This window comes from Pundamilia nyererei, unplaced genomic scaffold, assembly GCF_000239375.1.
Source record: "Pundamilia nyererei isolate P.nyererei 1_Seehausen unplaced genomic scaffold, PunNye1.0 scaffold01235, whole genome shotgun sequence".
In the NCBI taxonomy this organism is placed as follows: domain Eukaryota; kingdom Metazoa; phylum Chordata; class Actinopteri; order Cichliformes; family Cichlidae; genus Pundamilia; species Pundamilia nyererei.
Window position 1 is genome coordinate 1 of NW_005188636.1, and position 13,843 is coordinate 13,843.

A 13,843-nucleotide genomic window follows, 5' to 3' on the forward strand; every position below is an offset into this window, starting at 1 on the left:
ACACAGTATAAGATATTAGAATATCTTAGATATCTTAGATTAAACATGTTGGCAACTGATTAAAAATGCTGCATTGCAAACTGTTGGCTCTGTCCCAACTTAAAGTAGTGTTACTAAACACACAGTTGTCAACACACAGGTTATTATAAAACTAATCACAAAGCTAAAACTAGATCTGAAACAGTATTTTTTTTTCTTCAGTAAGTATAATTAAAATAAAAACTAGACCTTTAAAAAGAGTTAAAACTAAATGAAATGATTCAGTGAACTTGACTAACTATACTAAAATTATAGAAGAAATATCCTCAGTTTTAGTGCTTGTTAGTCTGGTTAAAAAGAAAGAAAGGGGAAAAAAGAAAAAAACAAAACGTGAGGGGTTTTTAGACAAACGACTCTTTATCTTTGCATGACAGACTCCTAAGCTTTTGACATATGCACTAAAAATGTCTTCAAAAACTAAAATACAAACTGAAACAAGCCTTCCTGTGGAGTCCTCCAGGATCATGGCTGTTTCTCAACACTCAAGTACGCAAGTCTGTACTTCATAAGTTCACGGGGGTGTTCATTCTTCCCGAGAACGTGGCACGATTATTTTACAATTGGAACCGCAGCGTACTTGATGACATCTCAGCTCCTCAGTTTTGCTGCCTGGAAATTACACATGATGTAGTAGATTTCTTTAAGAAACAAAACGATAATTTAAGTACTAAGTGTAATTAAGTATTTTAAGCACTTTGGCAGAATTCTCTGTTGTGTATCATCTGTTTCATAATGTCTATTATGCTTCATACAGTTAAGAACAATCACTACTTGACAGAAATGTAAGCTCCATGTCTCTTAACAAAAATAATATACAGCTACGCTGCTTATTGAATAATAAAAAAACAACAACAACAACAACAAACAGGTCTGATGTTAAAAAACACTTAAATTTATTTTTTTAGTAGCCATTCAAAACTTAGTACAGACAGCTGCTGGGTTTCAGTTATGAAGCTTAACTTTAATCTCAGCCAACCTGATTAACTCTGCAACAAATAAAACTCTTGGGAAAATCTGCCTCCTTCCTCCTCCCACCTGTCCTGCTTCAGGTGGAGTCCCACCTCCTTCCAAGAAGCAGCTCACCTGTGTGTCAATGGTTATTGTCCAGGTGTGGAGTGGAGCTTGTTGTTCGTGTGTTTGAAGAAACTGTAAGTGTGCTTTGTTTCCTCCTTTAACAGTTTGTCTTTAGGAACTTTTGGAGCAGAATGTGAAGTGAAACTTTTTTTAACATGAAATGAATATGAAGTCTGACATGAATTAGAGTGTAAATCAAACAAACTCTAGATGTGTGTTAGTGTTGTGAAGCACCTGATGCTTCACATAGATCAGGTGTGTCATAAACAGAAACTATGCGAAGCATATGAGTTTCTAGTTTTTCTGGTTTTAACTTTTATGGAAAAATGTTTCGTTGGCTGAAAACACTTAACATCATAAAAAACAACAACACAAAAACCATTGAACATGATTTAAGACAAAGGAGAGAGCTTCTTGCGTTCTGCTTTATTGAGTTTCCATCAATAACCAGTTCTCTTTATGTTTTCAGCTCTAATATCTGCATGTGATTCCTCATCTTCAAACATCTTTATACTCTGCAGATTGTGGCAGTTTTGCTTTGCTGTTTAAAATTCCAGGACCAGAAACATGTGAGGCTCAAATCTTAGATTAAAAAAACAGATCATGTACAGTAGTTTTCATCTGAAGGCTTAACTCAGATTTAACACAGGTTAACTGAAATAACACTTCAGAGTTTCTTAACACGCACGTCAACATCAAACACACAAAATTCTAAAATCTGCTGCTGATGTTAAACTGTGTTCCCCAGAGCTACTGAACATGTTCTAGTGTTAGTGTAGCATCCATCGGAAAAGCACTGACTCAGTCCAACAACCAGGTTTAAAGAAATAACTGGAATTCATAAACCACAATTAAAGATAAATATGTAAGAATAGTTGGTTGATAGACTTCAGGGCTCTGAGGTCTATAAATGTAATATAACAGATGTATTAATTAATTAGTGCAAATAACATACTGCATTTTTATAAGACAAGTAAAGTGTAATGAATCACTTGTCTTGAGTATCGACTCAAAGTTCACATCAGCATGTGAACTTTACTTTGATTCAGTCTGAGCGGTCAGACAGCATATTTTTGGAGTGAACACATAAAGGTTACACCTACACACACACACACACCTACACAACCAGTCTGAAGTGAGACACAGAAATCAGTTTGTACACAGTTGGTCATTGCCAGCAAATCAGTGTGTGTGCAGTTCTCTGCAAACAGGAATAATTAGTGTGAAGCTTTTAACTCTGCTGATCCTCTTTGAATCATGGATCAGCTGAAATGTTTGAAATGTTGTTCCCATGTGTTGAACTGACTAAAGCTTCCTGTCACAGTGAATCAGTGTGTGTCAGTGAATGCATCGTGTGTGCTTCATGGCTCCATCTAGTGGACTGATAGTAGAGCAGCTGATGGCAGCTTCCTCTGCCTCACACTGCTGTCTGACTGCATTCAGCTGACACTGAGATGAAGCAGGAAAGAAGCAGCTGATATTTGGACAGCACACATGATGGAAAGGAGGATTTCAGTTGATGTGCACATGAATGATTTGTGTTTCCTCTGCAGGTGAAGGTAGAAAGTGTGTGTGAGCTGATGTGAATTGAGCAGCATGGATCAGTGTGAGGACAGAGAGGAGGGAGTCCCTCCCTCTAAACCCACTCTGTGTGGGGAACATGAGAGCCAGACCAAAGCTCAGAGGTGAGATGACCATCTCTAACTGTCCGTCACTCTTCTCCGTGTCACAGCTCAGCACTCAGATCACTGCTCCATCATTATTCATAGGAACCCACCTGGACCTCCACCCGGCTTTGTGTCCTTACAGAGTGACTGGTCTGCTGGACGCTTCAGTCTTTTTAAGGGATACAAGCTGTCTGCTGCAGACAGGTAAACTGTTAGTAACATGAACTGATGTCAGTTAGGTGTCTGATTTAAATGATTTTGATGTTTCCTGGTTTCTAAAATGAATCTCTGTAGGAGAGCAGTGTCTCAAAGGACACACAGGCTCAGGTGTAACTGTCAGTTTATCTGGTTTAAGACATTTGGACAGAATTGTCTGTTTTTAACTATTTATTTTAATCACAGGTGTAAATTTAGACCTCACACATCTGGATCCTAGCATGCCAGCTGTGCTCTGTCAGGATGATACGCTGCTTTAGAAATCAAACTAAGGTTTGTGCAGCTCCTCTTCAGAAAAGTGTTCAGAGAGCAGCTGCTTTCTTAGACAAAGACTCGTCGTGTGAGCCCAGATGTGTGTAACAGCTGGATGAAGGAGAACCATCACAGTCACATCTCCATCCCGCCTTTATTAAAGAACTTCCTGTTGCTTGCAGATGACAGGAACACAAAGTGCTTGTGCCACGTGATGCTGCAGAACTTGTTAACATCTCCATGATGGTAACATCTCCTCGTCTAACTGCAAACACATGAACACTCCTAACGGCAGCTATCACAGCCACAGAGGAAGACTGTTTCTCACTGTTGCATTCAGGGACATTTGTTTTTCTGTAAAAGCTTAATTCTAATCTAATAGGACTGTTCCTGACAGGAAACAGCTGCATTATCTGCAGTCTGTGTGATCACAGCTGCTTCGATGACTTTATCATGTTTGTGTCTTCAGATATCAGCGGTCACAGACTGCAGGATCCAGCTGTCTGTCTGTGAGGAGTGACCGGTCCAAAAGTCCACCTCCAGACTTCAGTGATGAACCCAGACCAGCGAGGTCAGAGAACTGTGATGAGCTCCTTTACATGTTTGTGTTTTCCTGGATAAATATGACCAAATATTCATTAGAAAGAAAACAAACAGATAAAAATATTAGACTTTGTCCTGTAGCTCTGTGTGGCAGGCAGGACCCAAACACAACAGGATGAAGTCAAAGAGGCAGCTTTATTTCAGCTGTGAACACTAGAAATAAGAAAACATAACTGTAGGTTTGCAGTGAATGAAGCCTCAGTTCAACGCTCCACTTTGTCCCTCTTTTCCTTCTCCAAACATCCACATCAGGAGTCTTTGATAGAGTTTTAAAATATGTATTTACAAATGTCCAAAGATTGGTTCAGGATAACTGAATCCACAATTGTCAAAGACTTACAGTTCAAACGGATGCAGAGAGATGGAGAGGTCAAAAACCTGTGTGGCTCCACTCTCCTCACTTCCTGTCTCTGCCAGACTATCAAAGTAAAAGCACACATTTTAAGTACAAGAAATAAAATATGAGCTTATTCCATTATTCTTAAGATGTCCATTTTTAAATATTCCTTCCGATATAATACAACTCTAAGTCAGTGAGTCATAACTTTATAATTTGAATGATTAACCCAAATTATGTTAATCATATAAACTCCACAGACCTCATCTAGGCTCATGCAATGAGCTAAAACTGACACTAGAAACAAAGAACTAAGAAGTGAAAAACTAGAAACAGACCCTGAAATAACCTGGGAACCGAGGAGCACAGAGAAAACACACATCATATAGGGGGCGATGTGACAACAAGCAGAGGAAAACACAGTACTTAAATACACAAAGTATAACGAGGGGATGAGACACAGGAGGGGAACACAGCTGCGAGTAATCGCACACACAAGACAGGGAGGAAGAAAACTGAACACACTGAACACTAGGCAAGGGACTATCAAAGGGAACAGACACAAAGATGCAGACTTGACAATGACATGAAGACATGATTGACTGGTGAGATGGAGCGAACACAGAAACAAGAGGAACTAAACACGAAGGCACAGGAACCAAAACAGAGCTGCTCTGTCTCTGATTCTCATGTCTTTGTGTCTGATCTGTTAAACAGTCTGAGAGGTCACAAAGAGACCCAGCAGCTAAAGCCTGGATCATACTGGCTGATGTTAATGAAGCCTCCATCAGGACAACACTGAACCACAGTGGTGTGGATGCTGGCTCAGCTCCAGGCTGCCTGTCGTAGGGTTGTGTCAAGATGGCGCCTGTGTGTGTGGCTTCCTGTCAGCTGTTACCTGTTCTGTTCATGGTCACTTTGTTTCATCTACTCTTCTGGTTTATGACTACTATCTATCTACCTCATATTTTATTTAGCGTTATTAACTCAGCTCCAAATCCTCCTACTGCAGCTCCTCTTGTAGCATCGCTTAGTCTGAGGAGAAAGTCAGACTGTGACACAAAGAAAACAAGTCGTTCTTCCAAAGGACAGTCTAAGAATAATAATAATATGTTTTAGAAGCACCAAACAAACTCAAACTCTGGATCTTAAACCAGCAGAACTATTGTAGAAGTTCCTGAACTGTGTGTCCACCAACAACACCCAGAGCTGAAGCTGCTCTGTGTGAAAAACTGAGGTCAGATTCACTCAGTGATGTAGGATTGATCAGCAGGTACACAACTGTTTAAAGTTGTTGCAGATTCTGTAGGAAACGTTTCATATTTGTATCTTATAGATGGAGAACACTTTGTGCCTTCTGGAGAACAGTTGATCTTCTGCTCACTGAACTGTTGACACTAACACACATTTGGAGCTTTTCCATGTAAATGTTGGTTTAGATCAGAAATAGTTCAGTCCCGAAATAGGACTCTGTGACTATTTAAACTCCAGAAAAATTTCATACTGTTGTTTTAGATTTCACTGCAACTACAAAATTACCTTTACAGGAAAGAAGCTGCTAGAAAGAGTGAAGAGCAGGACCATCACACAGCTAAAAGTCCAACAGTAATGCAGATACAAGCAGAATAAAGTGCTCAAATTTTTCACAATCTGAAAGTTTAAAACTTAACAAAGTGGATTCAGATGAAAATATTTGAGCAGAAACTACTGGATCTTTATCCTGTACTTGATCTCATTCTCCATGATTCCTACACAGAATGGACCAGCAAAGCTCAGAGGTTTCTAGTGGTCAGTCTGCCCAGCAGCATCAAACACACCTGGACTCCATATTTATGGTCTGTACATGTACAACAACTACTTTGTTCTCTTCACAGTCATCTCCATGCTGCTCTTTGTAAACCAGTGGATTGTCAGTGTGTCCAACATGGATCTGATGTTTGGCTCCATAATTTCAGTCTGATTGGCTCATTCATAAAGTATTCTGTTCCAGCTGCTGGAGGACAACATCATCACTTTTGTGAAGAACGAGCTGAAGAAGATCCATAAGGTTCTGAGTCCAGATTACCCAGAATGCTTAGAGAGTCAGAGGGAGGATGATATGAACAGGAGGAGCAGCAGAGAGGCATTGTTGAAGATCACATTGAACTTCATGAGGAGAATGAAGCAGGAGGAGCTTGCTGAACGTCTGCAGAGAAGTAAGATTTAACTAAAGATTTAAGCTGCTGGTGATTAATATAACATTTATTAATATCTTTAGAGAAAGGCCAACATGTGTTCAGTCAGTTTTAGGATGGCTTTTTTGTCAAGAGCATTTTGTAAGCATGACCTGATTGTTAATGTTGTATTTGAATTATTCCCAAAAGGTTGATTCTATTCATCTGGATGTTTTCAGTGGGAGAGACATTTCATTTGCATAATGACTGAAACTAGCACCACTGAAGGAACAATGGGCTGTGATATCACTTCCTTGATCATTAATATGCAAATTCTCATGGCCATTGATCAACAACCACTGATCAAAGCTCATTGATGAAAGCCCACTGATCAATGGCCATGTGTACCATTCACAGAGAGTTGCAGAATGGCTTCAATCACAGTATTGTGATATGGTGACAGATGTACCCTTAGGCCCCCTCCCCAATTCAGAGATGTTCTTTCCCTTTTCACGTAAATGGCCTCCTTTACTCCCCACTCAAACCAGCATTCCTCCCTGTCCAGGATGTGTACATCATCATCATTGAAAGAGTGTCCACTGGCCTGTAGGTGTAAATAGACTGCAGAGTCCTGGCCTGACGAGGTAGCTCTTTTGTGCCGTGCCATCCACTTCGCCAGAGGTTGTATGGTTTCCCCGATGTATAAATCCTGGCAATCCTCCTCGCACGTAACAGCGTACACTATGTTACTCTGTTTGTGTCGGGGGACCCGATCCTTGGGGTGGACCAATTTTTGGCTCAGCGTGCTTTGGGGTTTAAAAGCCACAGAGACCCGGTGTTTAGAAAAAATGCTCCGATACTCCTGACACACATGGGATCACTGCAGGTTTTCACTTAGGCAGCGGTTGTCCTTCTCTCCTGGATCGGCTGGAACTTTCTTTTGGCGCCTTCTTAGCTTTGACAAACGTCCAGCTGGGATAACCACATTTACTCAGGGCCTTCTTGATGTGATGTTTTTCTGCTTCCCTGGCCACTGCATCTGTGGGGATGGTGTTCGCTCTGTGTTGTAGCGTCCGAATGACACCCAGTTTATGCTCCAGTGGATGATGAGACTCAAACCATAAATACTGCTCCACATATGTAGGTTTATGTTACTCATGAGCTTTTAGATGTCCCCCATTGCTCATGGAAATCTCACAGTCTGAGAGGGCTAACCTGACATTTTTCATATCCTCCCTGGCGAATTTGATGTGTCGGTCCAAGGAGTTAATGTGGTCCGTGAAATGTGGTATCCTGAGATTTGATATTCACCCAGTTGTCATTCACATACCTGAACCAATGACTTGGTGGTGTTCCAGGGTAGGATAACAAAGCCCTCTTTTCCACTTCTTCCATGTACAAATTGGCCACAATGGGTGAAACTGGGGAAACCATGGCACACCCATGGCTCTGCCTGTAGTACTGACCCTTTTATGTGAAATAGGTGAACTGAAGACACAGTTCCAAAAGCAAACACACTTGGTCGATGCCGAGAGTGGTCCGGTTGCTGAGGTTGGGGTCATCCTGTAATTTCTTGAGAACTACCTCCAATGGTTCTGTGACTGGGATGCAAGTGAAGAGAGATGTAGCATCGTACAAGACCATGGTTTCATCTGCCTCCATAATGACATCTCTCACCTTCTCAACAAAATCCAGGGTGTTTTGGATGTGGTGTTCAGAGCTGCCTACCAACGAGTTGAGGATCGAAGCCAGAAACTTAGAGATGTTATAGACGACCAAGTTGATCATACAGACAATCGGTCTTAGAGGTGCACCCTGTTTATGTGTCTTCGGTAAACCATACAGACTTGGTGTAGATTCCCCTGGGTATAGCATGTAGTATGAGGTCCGGTCAATACCATTGTCTTGTTCTAACCTCTTCAGACAGTCTATCACCCTCTTCCTGTAACCAGTTCCTGGGTCTCGTTTCAAGTATTTTTGTCACTGACGAGTGACAGAATTTTCTCATGATAATCTTTCTGATTAAGCAAAACTGTGCATCTACCCTTGTCTACCGGAAGGATGATAATGGTGTTGTCATTACTAAGTGATGTGTGTGCCTTCCTCTCCTCTATGGTGATGTTGGATGCTGGGGGCTTTGAATTCTTGAGACAGGCCGAAACTTTCACAAGGTACATCTTTCACCATCCCCAATTCTCTGTGAATGATACTCATGGTCTTTGATCAGTGGCTGTTCATCAATAGTCTTGACAGTTTGCATATAAATGATCAAGGAACTGACCCCGCAGCCATTGTTCATTCAGTGGGCTCTTGGATGCGTGAATAAAAATTTCTCCCACTGAAAACGTCCAGACGAAAAGAATCCAACATTTGGGATTTACTTACCTGGATGATTGAGCATGCATCAAAACTTTTTTAATATTGTTATTCAGAACTTCCAGCTGCCGTTTGTCATCATAAACTTAAATCTGCATTGAAGGAGAAGTTCCAGTGTGTGTTTGAGGGGATCGCTAAAGCAGGAAACCCAACCCTTCTGAATCAGATCTACACAGAGCTCTACATCACAGAGGGAGGGACTGCAGAGGTCAATGATGAACATGAGGTCAGACAGATTGAAACATTATCTAGGAAACCAGACAGACCAGGAACAACAATCAGACAAGAAGACGTGTTTAAAGCCTCACCTGGAAGAGATGAACCAGTCAGAACAGTGCTGACAAAGGGAGTGGCTGGCATTGGGAAAACAGTCTTAACACAGAAATACGTCCTGGACTGGGCTGAAGCCAAAGCCAACCAGGACATCCAGTTCATATTTCCATTCACTTTCAGAGAGCTGAATGTGCTGAAAGAGGAAAAGTTTAGCTTGGTGGAACTTGTTCATCAGTTCTTTACTGAAACCAAAGAAGCAGGAATCTGCAGCTTTGAAGACTTCCAGGTTGTGTTCATCTTTGATGGTCTGGATGAGTGTCGACTTCCTCTGGACTTCCACAAAACTACAATCCTAACTGACCCTAGAAAGCCCACCTCAGTGGATGTGCTGCTGACAAACCTCATCAGGGGGAACCTGCTTCCCTCTGCTCGCCTCTGGATAACCACACGACCTGCAGCAGCCAATCAGATCCCTCCTTACTGTGTTGCCATGGTCACAGATATCAGAGGGTTTACTGACCCACAGAAGGAGGAGTACTTCAGGAAGAGATTCAGAGATGAGGAGCAGGCCAGCAGGATCATCTCCCACATCAAGACAGCACGAAGCCTCCACATCATGTGCCACATCCCAGTCTTCTGTTGGATCACTGCTGCAGTTCTGGAGGATGTGCTGGAAATTAGAGAGGGAGGACAGCTGCCCAAGACCCTGACTGAGATGTACATCCACTTCCTGGTGGTTCAGGCCAAAGTGAAGCAGGTCAAGTATGATGGAGGAGCTGAGACAGATCCACACTGGAGTCCAGAGAGCAGGGAGATGGTCGAGTCTCTGGGAAAACTGGCTTTTGTTCAGCTGCAGAAAGGAAACCTGATCTTCTATGAATCAGACCTGAAAGAGTGTGGCATCGATATCAGAGCAGCCTCAGTGTACTCAGGAGTGTTCACACAGATCTTTAAAGAGGAGAGAGGACTGTACCAGGACAAAGTGTTCTGCTTCATCCATCTGAGTGTTCAGGAGTTTCTGGCTGCTTTTCATGTCCATCTGGAATTCATTAACTCTGGACTCAATCTGCTGGAAGAAGAACAAACTACCTCCAAGAAGTCTGAAACAAATGAATCTGCAGAGAAACACTTCTACCAGAGTGCTGTGTACAAGGCCTTACAGAGTCCAAATGGAAACCTGGACCTGTTCCTCCGCTTCCTCCTGGGTCTTTCACTGCAGAGCAATCAGAGTCTCCTACGAGGTCTGCTGACACAGACAGGAAGTGGCTCACAGACCAATCAGGAAACAGTCCAGTACATCAAAAAGAAGCTCAGTGAGAATCTGTCTGCAGAGAAAAGCATTAATCTGTTCCACTGTCTGAATGAACTGAATGATCATTCTCTAGTAGAGGAGATCCAACAGTCCCTGAGATCAGGATGTCTCTCGACAGATAAACTGTCTCCTGCTCAGTGGTCAGCTCTGGTCTTCATCTTACTGTCATCAGAAAAAGATCTGGATGAGTTTGACCTGAAGAAATACTCTGCTTCAGAGGAGGCTCTTCTGAGGCTGCTGCCAGTGGTCAAAGCCTCCAACAAAGCTCTGTAAGTACATTTGTACTTATGTCTTTACATTTAACATCCAACTGTGTCAGTAATTTATTTCACCAGGCTTTCTGTCTTTGTATGAATTTGTATCCTAAAGTCTTGGACTTTCTCAGATACAACTGTAACCTCTTTGATTCCTCAAGAACTCAGTGTACTCGAGACGCCGAATCCACCATAAACTATGATCGTTACTGCTGCTGTTGTGTTATCAGTCTTTGTTTGCCTCGCTCGTCCACAGTGTTTTTTTTGTTTCTTTGTTGTTTTTGGTCTGCTGTCTCCCCTCACTCCAAATAGACCACCACTGCTGCTATAGCTTACCTAGCTGACCAGGTGACCCGTGTACTTAATGTTAGAGTCGTGACTCCAGCGCCTGGGTTTGAGTCTGCCCAAGACCATTTCCTGTCTGACATCCCAGCCTAATCTCCTTACTTCTCCCTCCCTTCCCGTCTTCTCTGTCCTATACACTGCAGACAAAAGGCCTAAGGTTCTGAAAACTCTTCCCCTTCATCATCTTTCAAATCATCTCCCTCATCTAAAATCACTAGTATTCTCTGAGTAGAGAATCTTTTCACAATCTTGAATAATGAGGATCCTAGTGGGTAAAGTTATTTATTTGTTTTGTTCTGATTTTTAGCTGGTATAGAGCGTAAAAAACTCTCAGCTGCCAAAATTACATCCAGTTTAGAAGAAAAACATGGACTGAAGTGTACATTTCATCATCCTTCACAACTCATCCACCAGGTGTCACAAACTGCAGCAGAACAGTACAAATCATGTCTTACTGGATGGTTGCAACAACCAGAGTTTTTACCTACCTTTGGCATTTCTTGACAGCATTAGTGTAATATTGACTGAACAGAGTCGTCTTCTGTAATCTTTGCTGATGTGACTGTCTGTGCTATCCACTGCTATATTTCAGTATCAGGCTTTAAAATGTACAAATGGATCTTAGAAGATTACATTTTCAGTCACGAGTCAGAAATCATGTTTCCACTAGATTTACAGTTTGTTTTCATATCTTCTGAATCAGAAGGTGGAGCAGGTGGAGCTTAAAACGAGTAAGTGCTGATATAGAAGGACAGTTGTGTTTTAATGAAGCTATTTAGTTAACCATTAAATGTAATGCATGCTGGTATTTTTTTTTTAATCATTTGACTGATTTAATCAATTCCTTTCTTTGTTTTTTCAGACTGAGTGGCTGTAACCTCTCAGAGAGAAGCTGTGATGCCCTGTCCTCAGTTCTCAACTCCCAGTCCTCTTGTCTGGAACAGCTGGACCTGAGTAACAATAACCTGCAGGATTCAGGAGTGAAGCTTCTGTCTGCTGCATTGCAAAGTCCACATTGTACACTGGAAACTCTCAGGTCAGGATCCAAATATTCCCACTGCTTATCATATAATTATTGAATGATATTATTCTATGAACAACCAAGCTTTTTAGATTTGGGCCATTTGTTCCAGAGCAGACAGTGTAGCCAACAATTGGCCTGCTGCTGCTCCTAGTTGTTCTCCTCACAGTGTCACTGATTCCCAACTGTTCCAGACAACAGTAATGGTGCTGTTGATAGTGAGGACAGCCAGGCAACAGATAGGTTCTAAGGACAGAACGATATTCAAAGCCCGAGTATCAACCATAAAACAAACTTCTTATTCCTTACTTATAGAATCATAGTGCCAGGTACACAAATAAATCAGTCATATTTTGCTACAATCCAAATATTGAATTGAGGAGTTTGTGAGCACTGATCACATTGAGCCCTTTTTTCCACATTGACTGGTTTTCGATATTTATTGTGGCCACTTTTATCTGCATTTTTGGTGTAGAGTTTAAGTCTATAGCAAGTAATTCTCTTCTTACCAACACAGTGGGCTTCCCAGTGCTGACACATTGGCATTACCTGTGCAGAGGGATATTGGTTCACATCTTTTTTGTTTTTCATTTGGACAGTACATATTTTTAAAGTCTGATTTCTTAAAATTACATCAGATCCTTTGAGAATACGTCTTCACGTCTGCAGCACTTCCATCAATCAAAGCTTCAGTTTGATGTCTTTATTGGTTTTTACAGAGCTGTTTGTTCAGATTACAGAAAGAGAGCTTAAAAAATCCAAAATGTATGTATAATAAAATAATGAAACATTTTCTGCATCTTTCCTTGTAGCAGCTGAACTGAAACAGATAAAGGGCTATACTGTCTGCCCAGATACTGGTCCAGGTTATTCATTTGTCATCATAGCCAGTCCCCATAGTGCAGTCCAGTCTCTAAGTGACTATGGCTAATGAGTCAGTAATTTTAAATGTTTTAAAAGCTAATAATAGTTTATTTCTGGCACTTGACAGTTTTGTCCACAGTCTAGTATCTGTCCCACTGAGCATCACACTGTCAGTCTGAACTGTGTTTACTGTTGTTGCTGAATTATCTGACCAATCAGAGGACTATGGGGGCAGGATGTGACCTTGTAGAAACGAATCTGACAGAGTACAGCTAACATTCAGGGTGATAATACTGAACGATAAGTGCCTGTTACCATGGTAACTGCAAAGCCACAGATCTCCTTATTTAGCTGAAATCAAGCACATCAGCTCAGGTTTCTTCTTCTCCAGCTGTCTGGGCATCTCCTTGTATGGACACGCTTTTTCACACATCACCACGGCAACCATGTTTTACCCTCCTTAATGATTCCGCACCGGTGGGAGCTCCAACAATCTCCTAAATAGATCCCCTGACGAGCCCTGATCAGCAGCAGGTGTGTGGCAGGGACTTCAGTTGTGGCCAGTCCTCTAGCAGGGCCACACCCATCAGGCCTGCAGGTGGCTGTCCGCCATCCTACAGCCACACCCACAAACACACACATATACACACCCACACCCTGCCTATACATATAATGAGTGGAACACAGGATAACACAGCATTGTGCAGAAAACACACATCACCAAATAATAACAATAATTATAATAATAATAATAATAGTCCATGCTGCTCGTGGACCCTGAGTCCCCAGAGTCGGGTCTGTGACAGTGGCGGCGCTGCAGCTCCGGCGGCCTTCCACGGGTCCTGCAGCAGCGGCGAAACGGTTCCGGTGGCCTGCCAAGGATCCAGTGGCAGCGGTGCTGCACCTCCGACGAGCGGCCATGCGTCCAGTGGTGGCGGCGCTGCAGCTCCGGTGAACCACAATGTAGCACAACACACGATCCACGACTTGCTGGCCGCGCAGGATGTGGCTGCGCCGGATGCAGATGTGGTGGCCATGCTGGACGTGGACGCACTGG

General features: G+C 42.3%; 1 protein-coding gene across 1 annotated transcript; it reads left to right on the top strand.

Annotated features, from left to right (window-relative positions):
• The first annotated feature begins 3,755 nt into the window (after positions 1–3,755).
• LOC102198054 (protein NLRC3-like) lies at positions 3,756–10,575 on the top strand. Its single transcript, XM_013908111.1, has 5 exons — positions 3,756–3,819; positions 5,945–6,023; positions 6,179–6,383; positions 8,774–8,831; positions 8,970–10,575. The coding sequence occupies exons 2-5, from the start codon at positions 5,946–5,948 to the stop codon at positions 10,573–10,575; spliced, it is 1,947 nt and encodes a 648-aa protein (XP_013763565.1). The 5' UTR covers positions 3,756–3,819; position 5,945.
• Positions 10,576–13,843: the final 3,268 nt, after the last annotated feature.

Coding starts and splice junctions, on each gene's coding strand:
- LOC102198054 (XM_013908111.1), top strand. CDS start 5,946: ATGGACCAGCAAAGCTCAGAGGTTTCTAGTGGTCAGTCTGCCCAGCAG. Junction 6,024..6,178: donor ACCTGGACTCCATATTTATG/GTCTGTACATGT, acceptor ATTCTGTTCCAG/CTGCTGGAGGACAACATCAT. Junction 8,832..8,969: donor GCATTGAAGGAGAAGTTCCA/GTGTGTGTTTGA, acceptor AACATTATCTAG/GAAACCAGACAGACCAGGAA.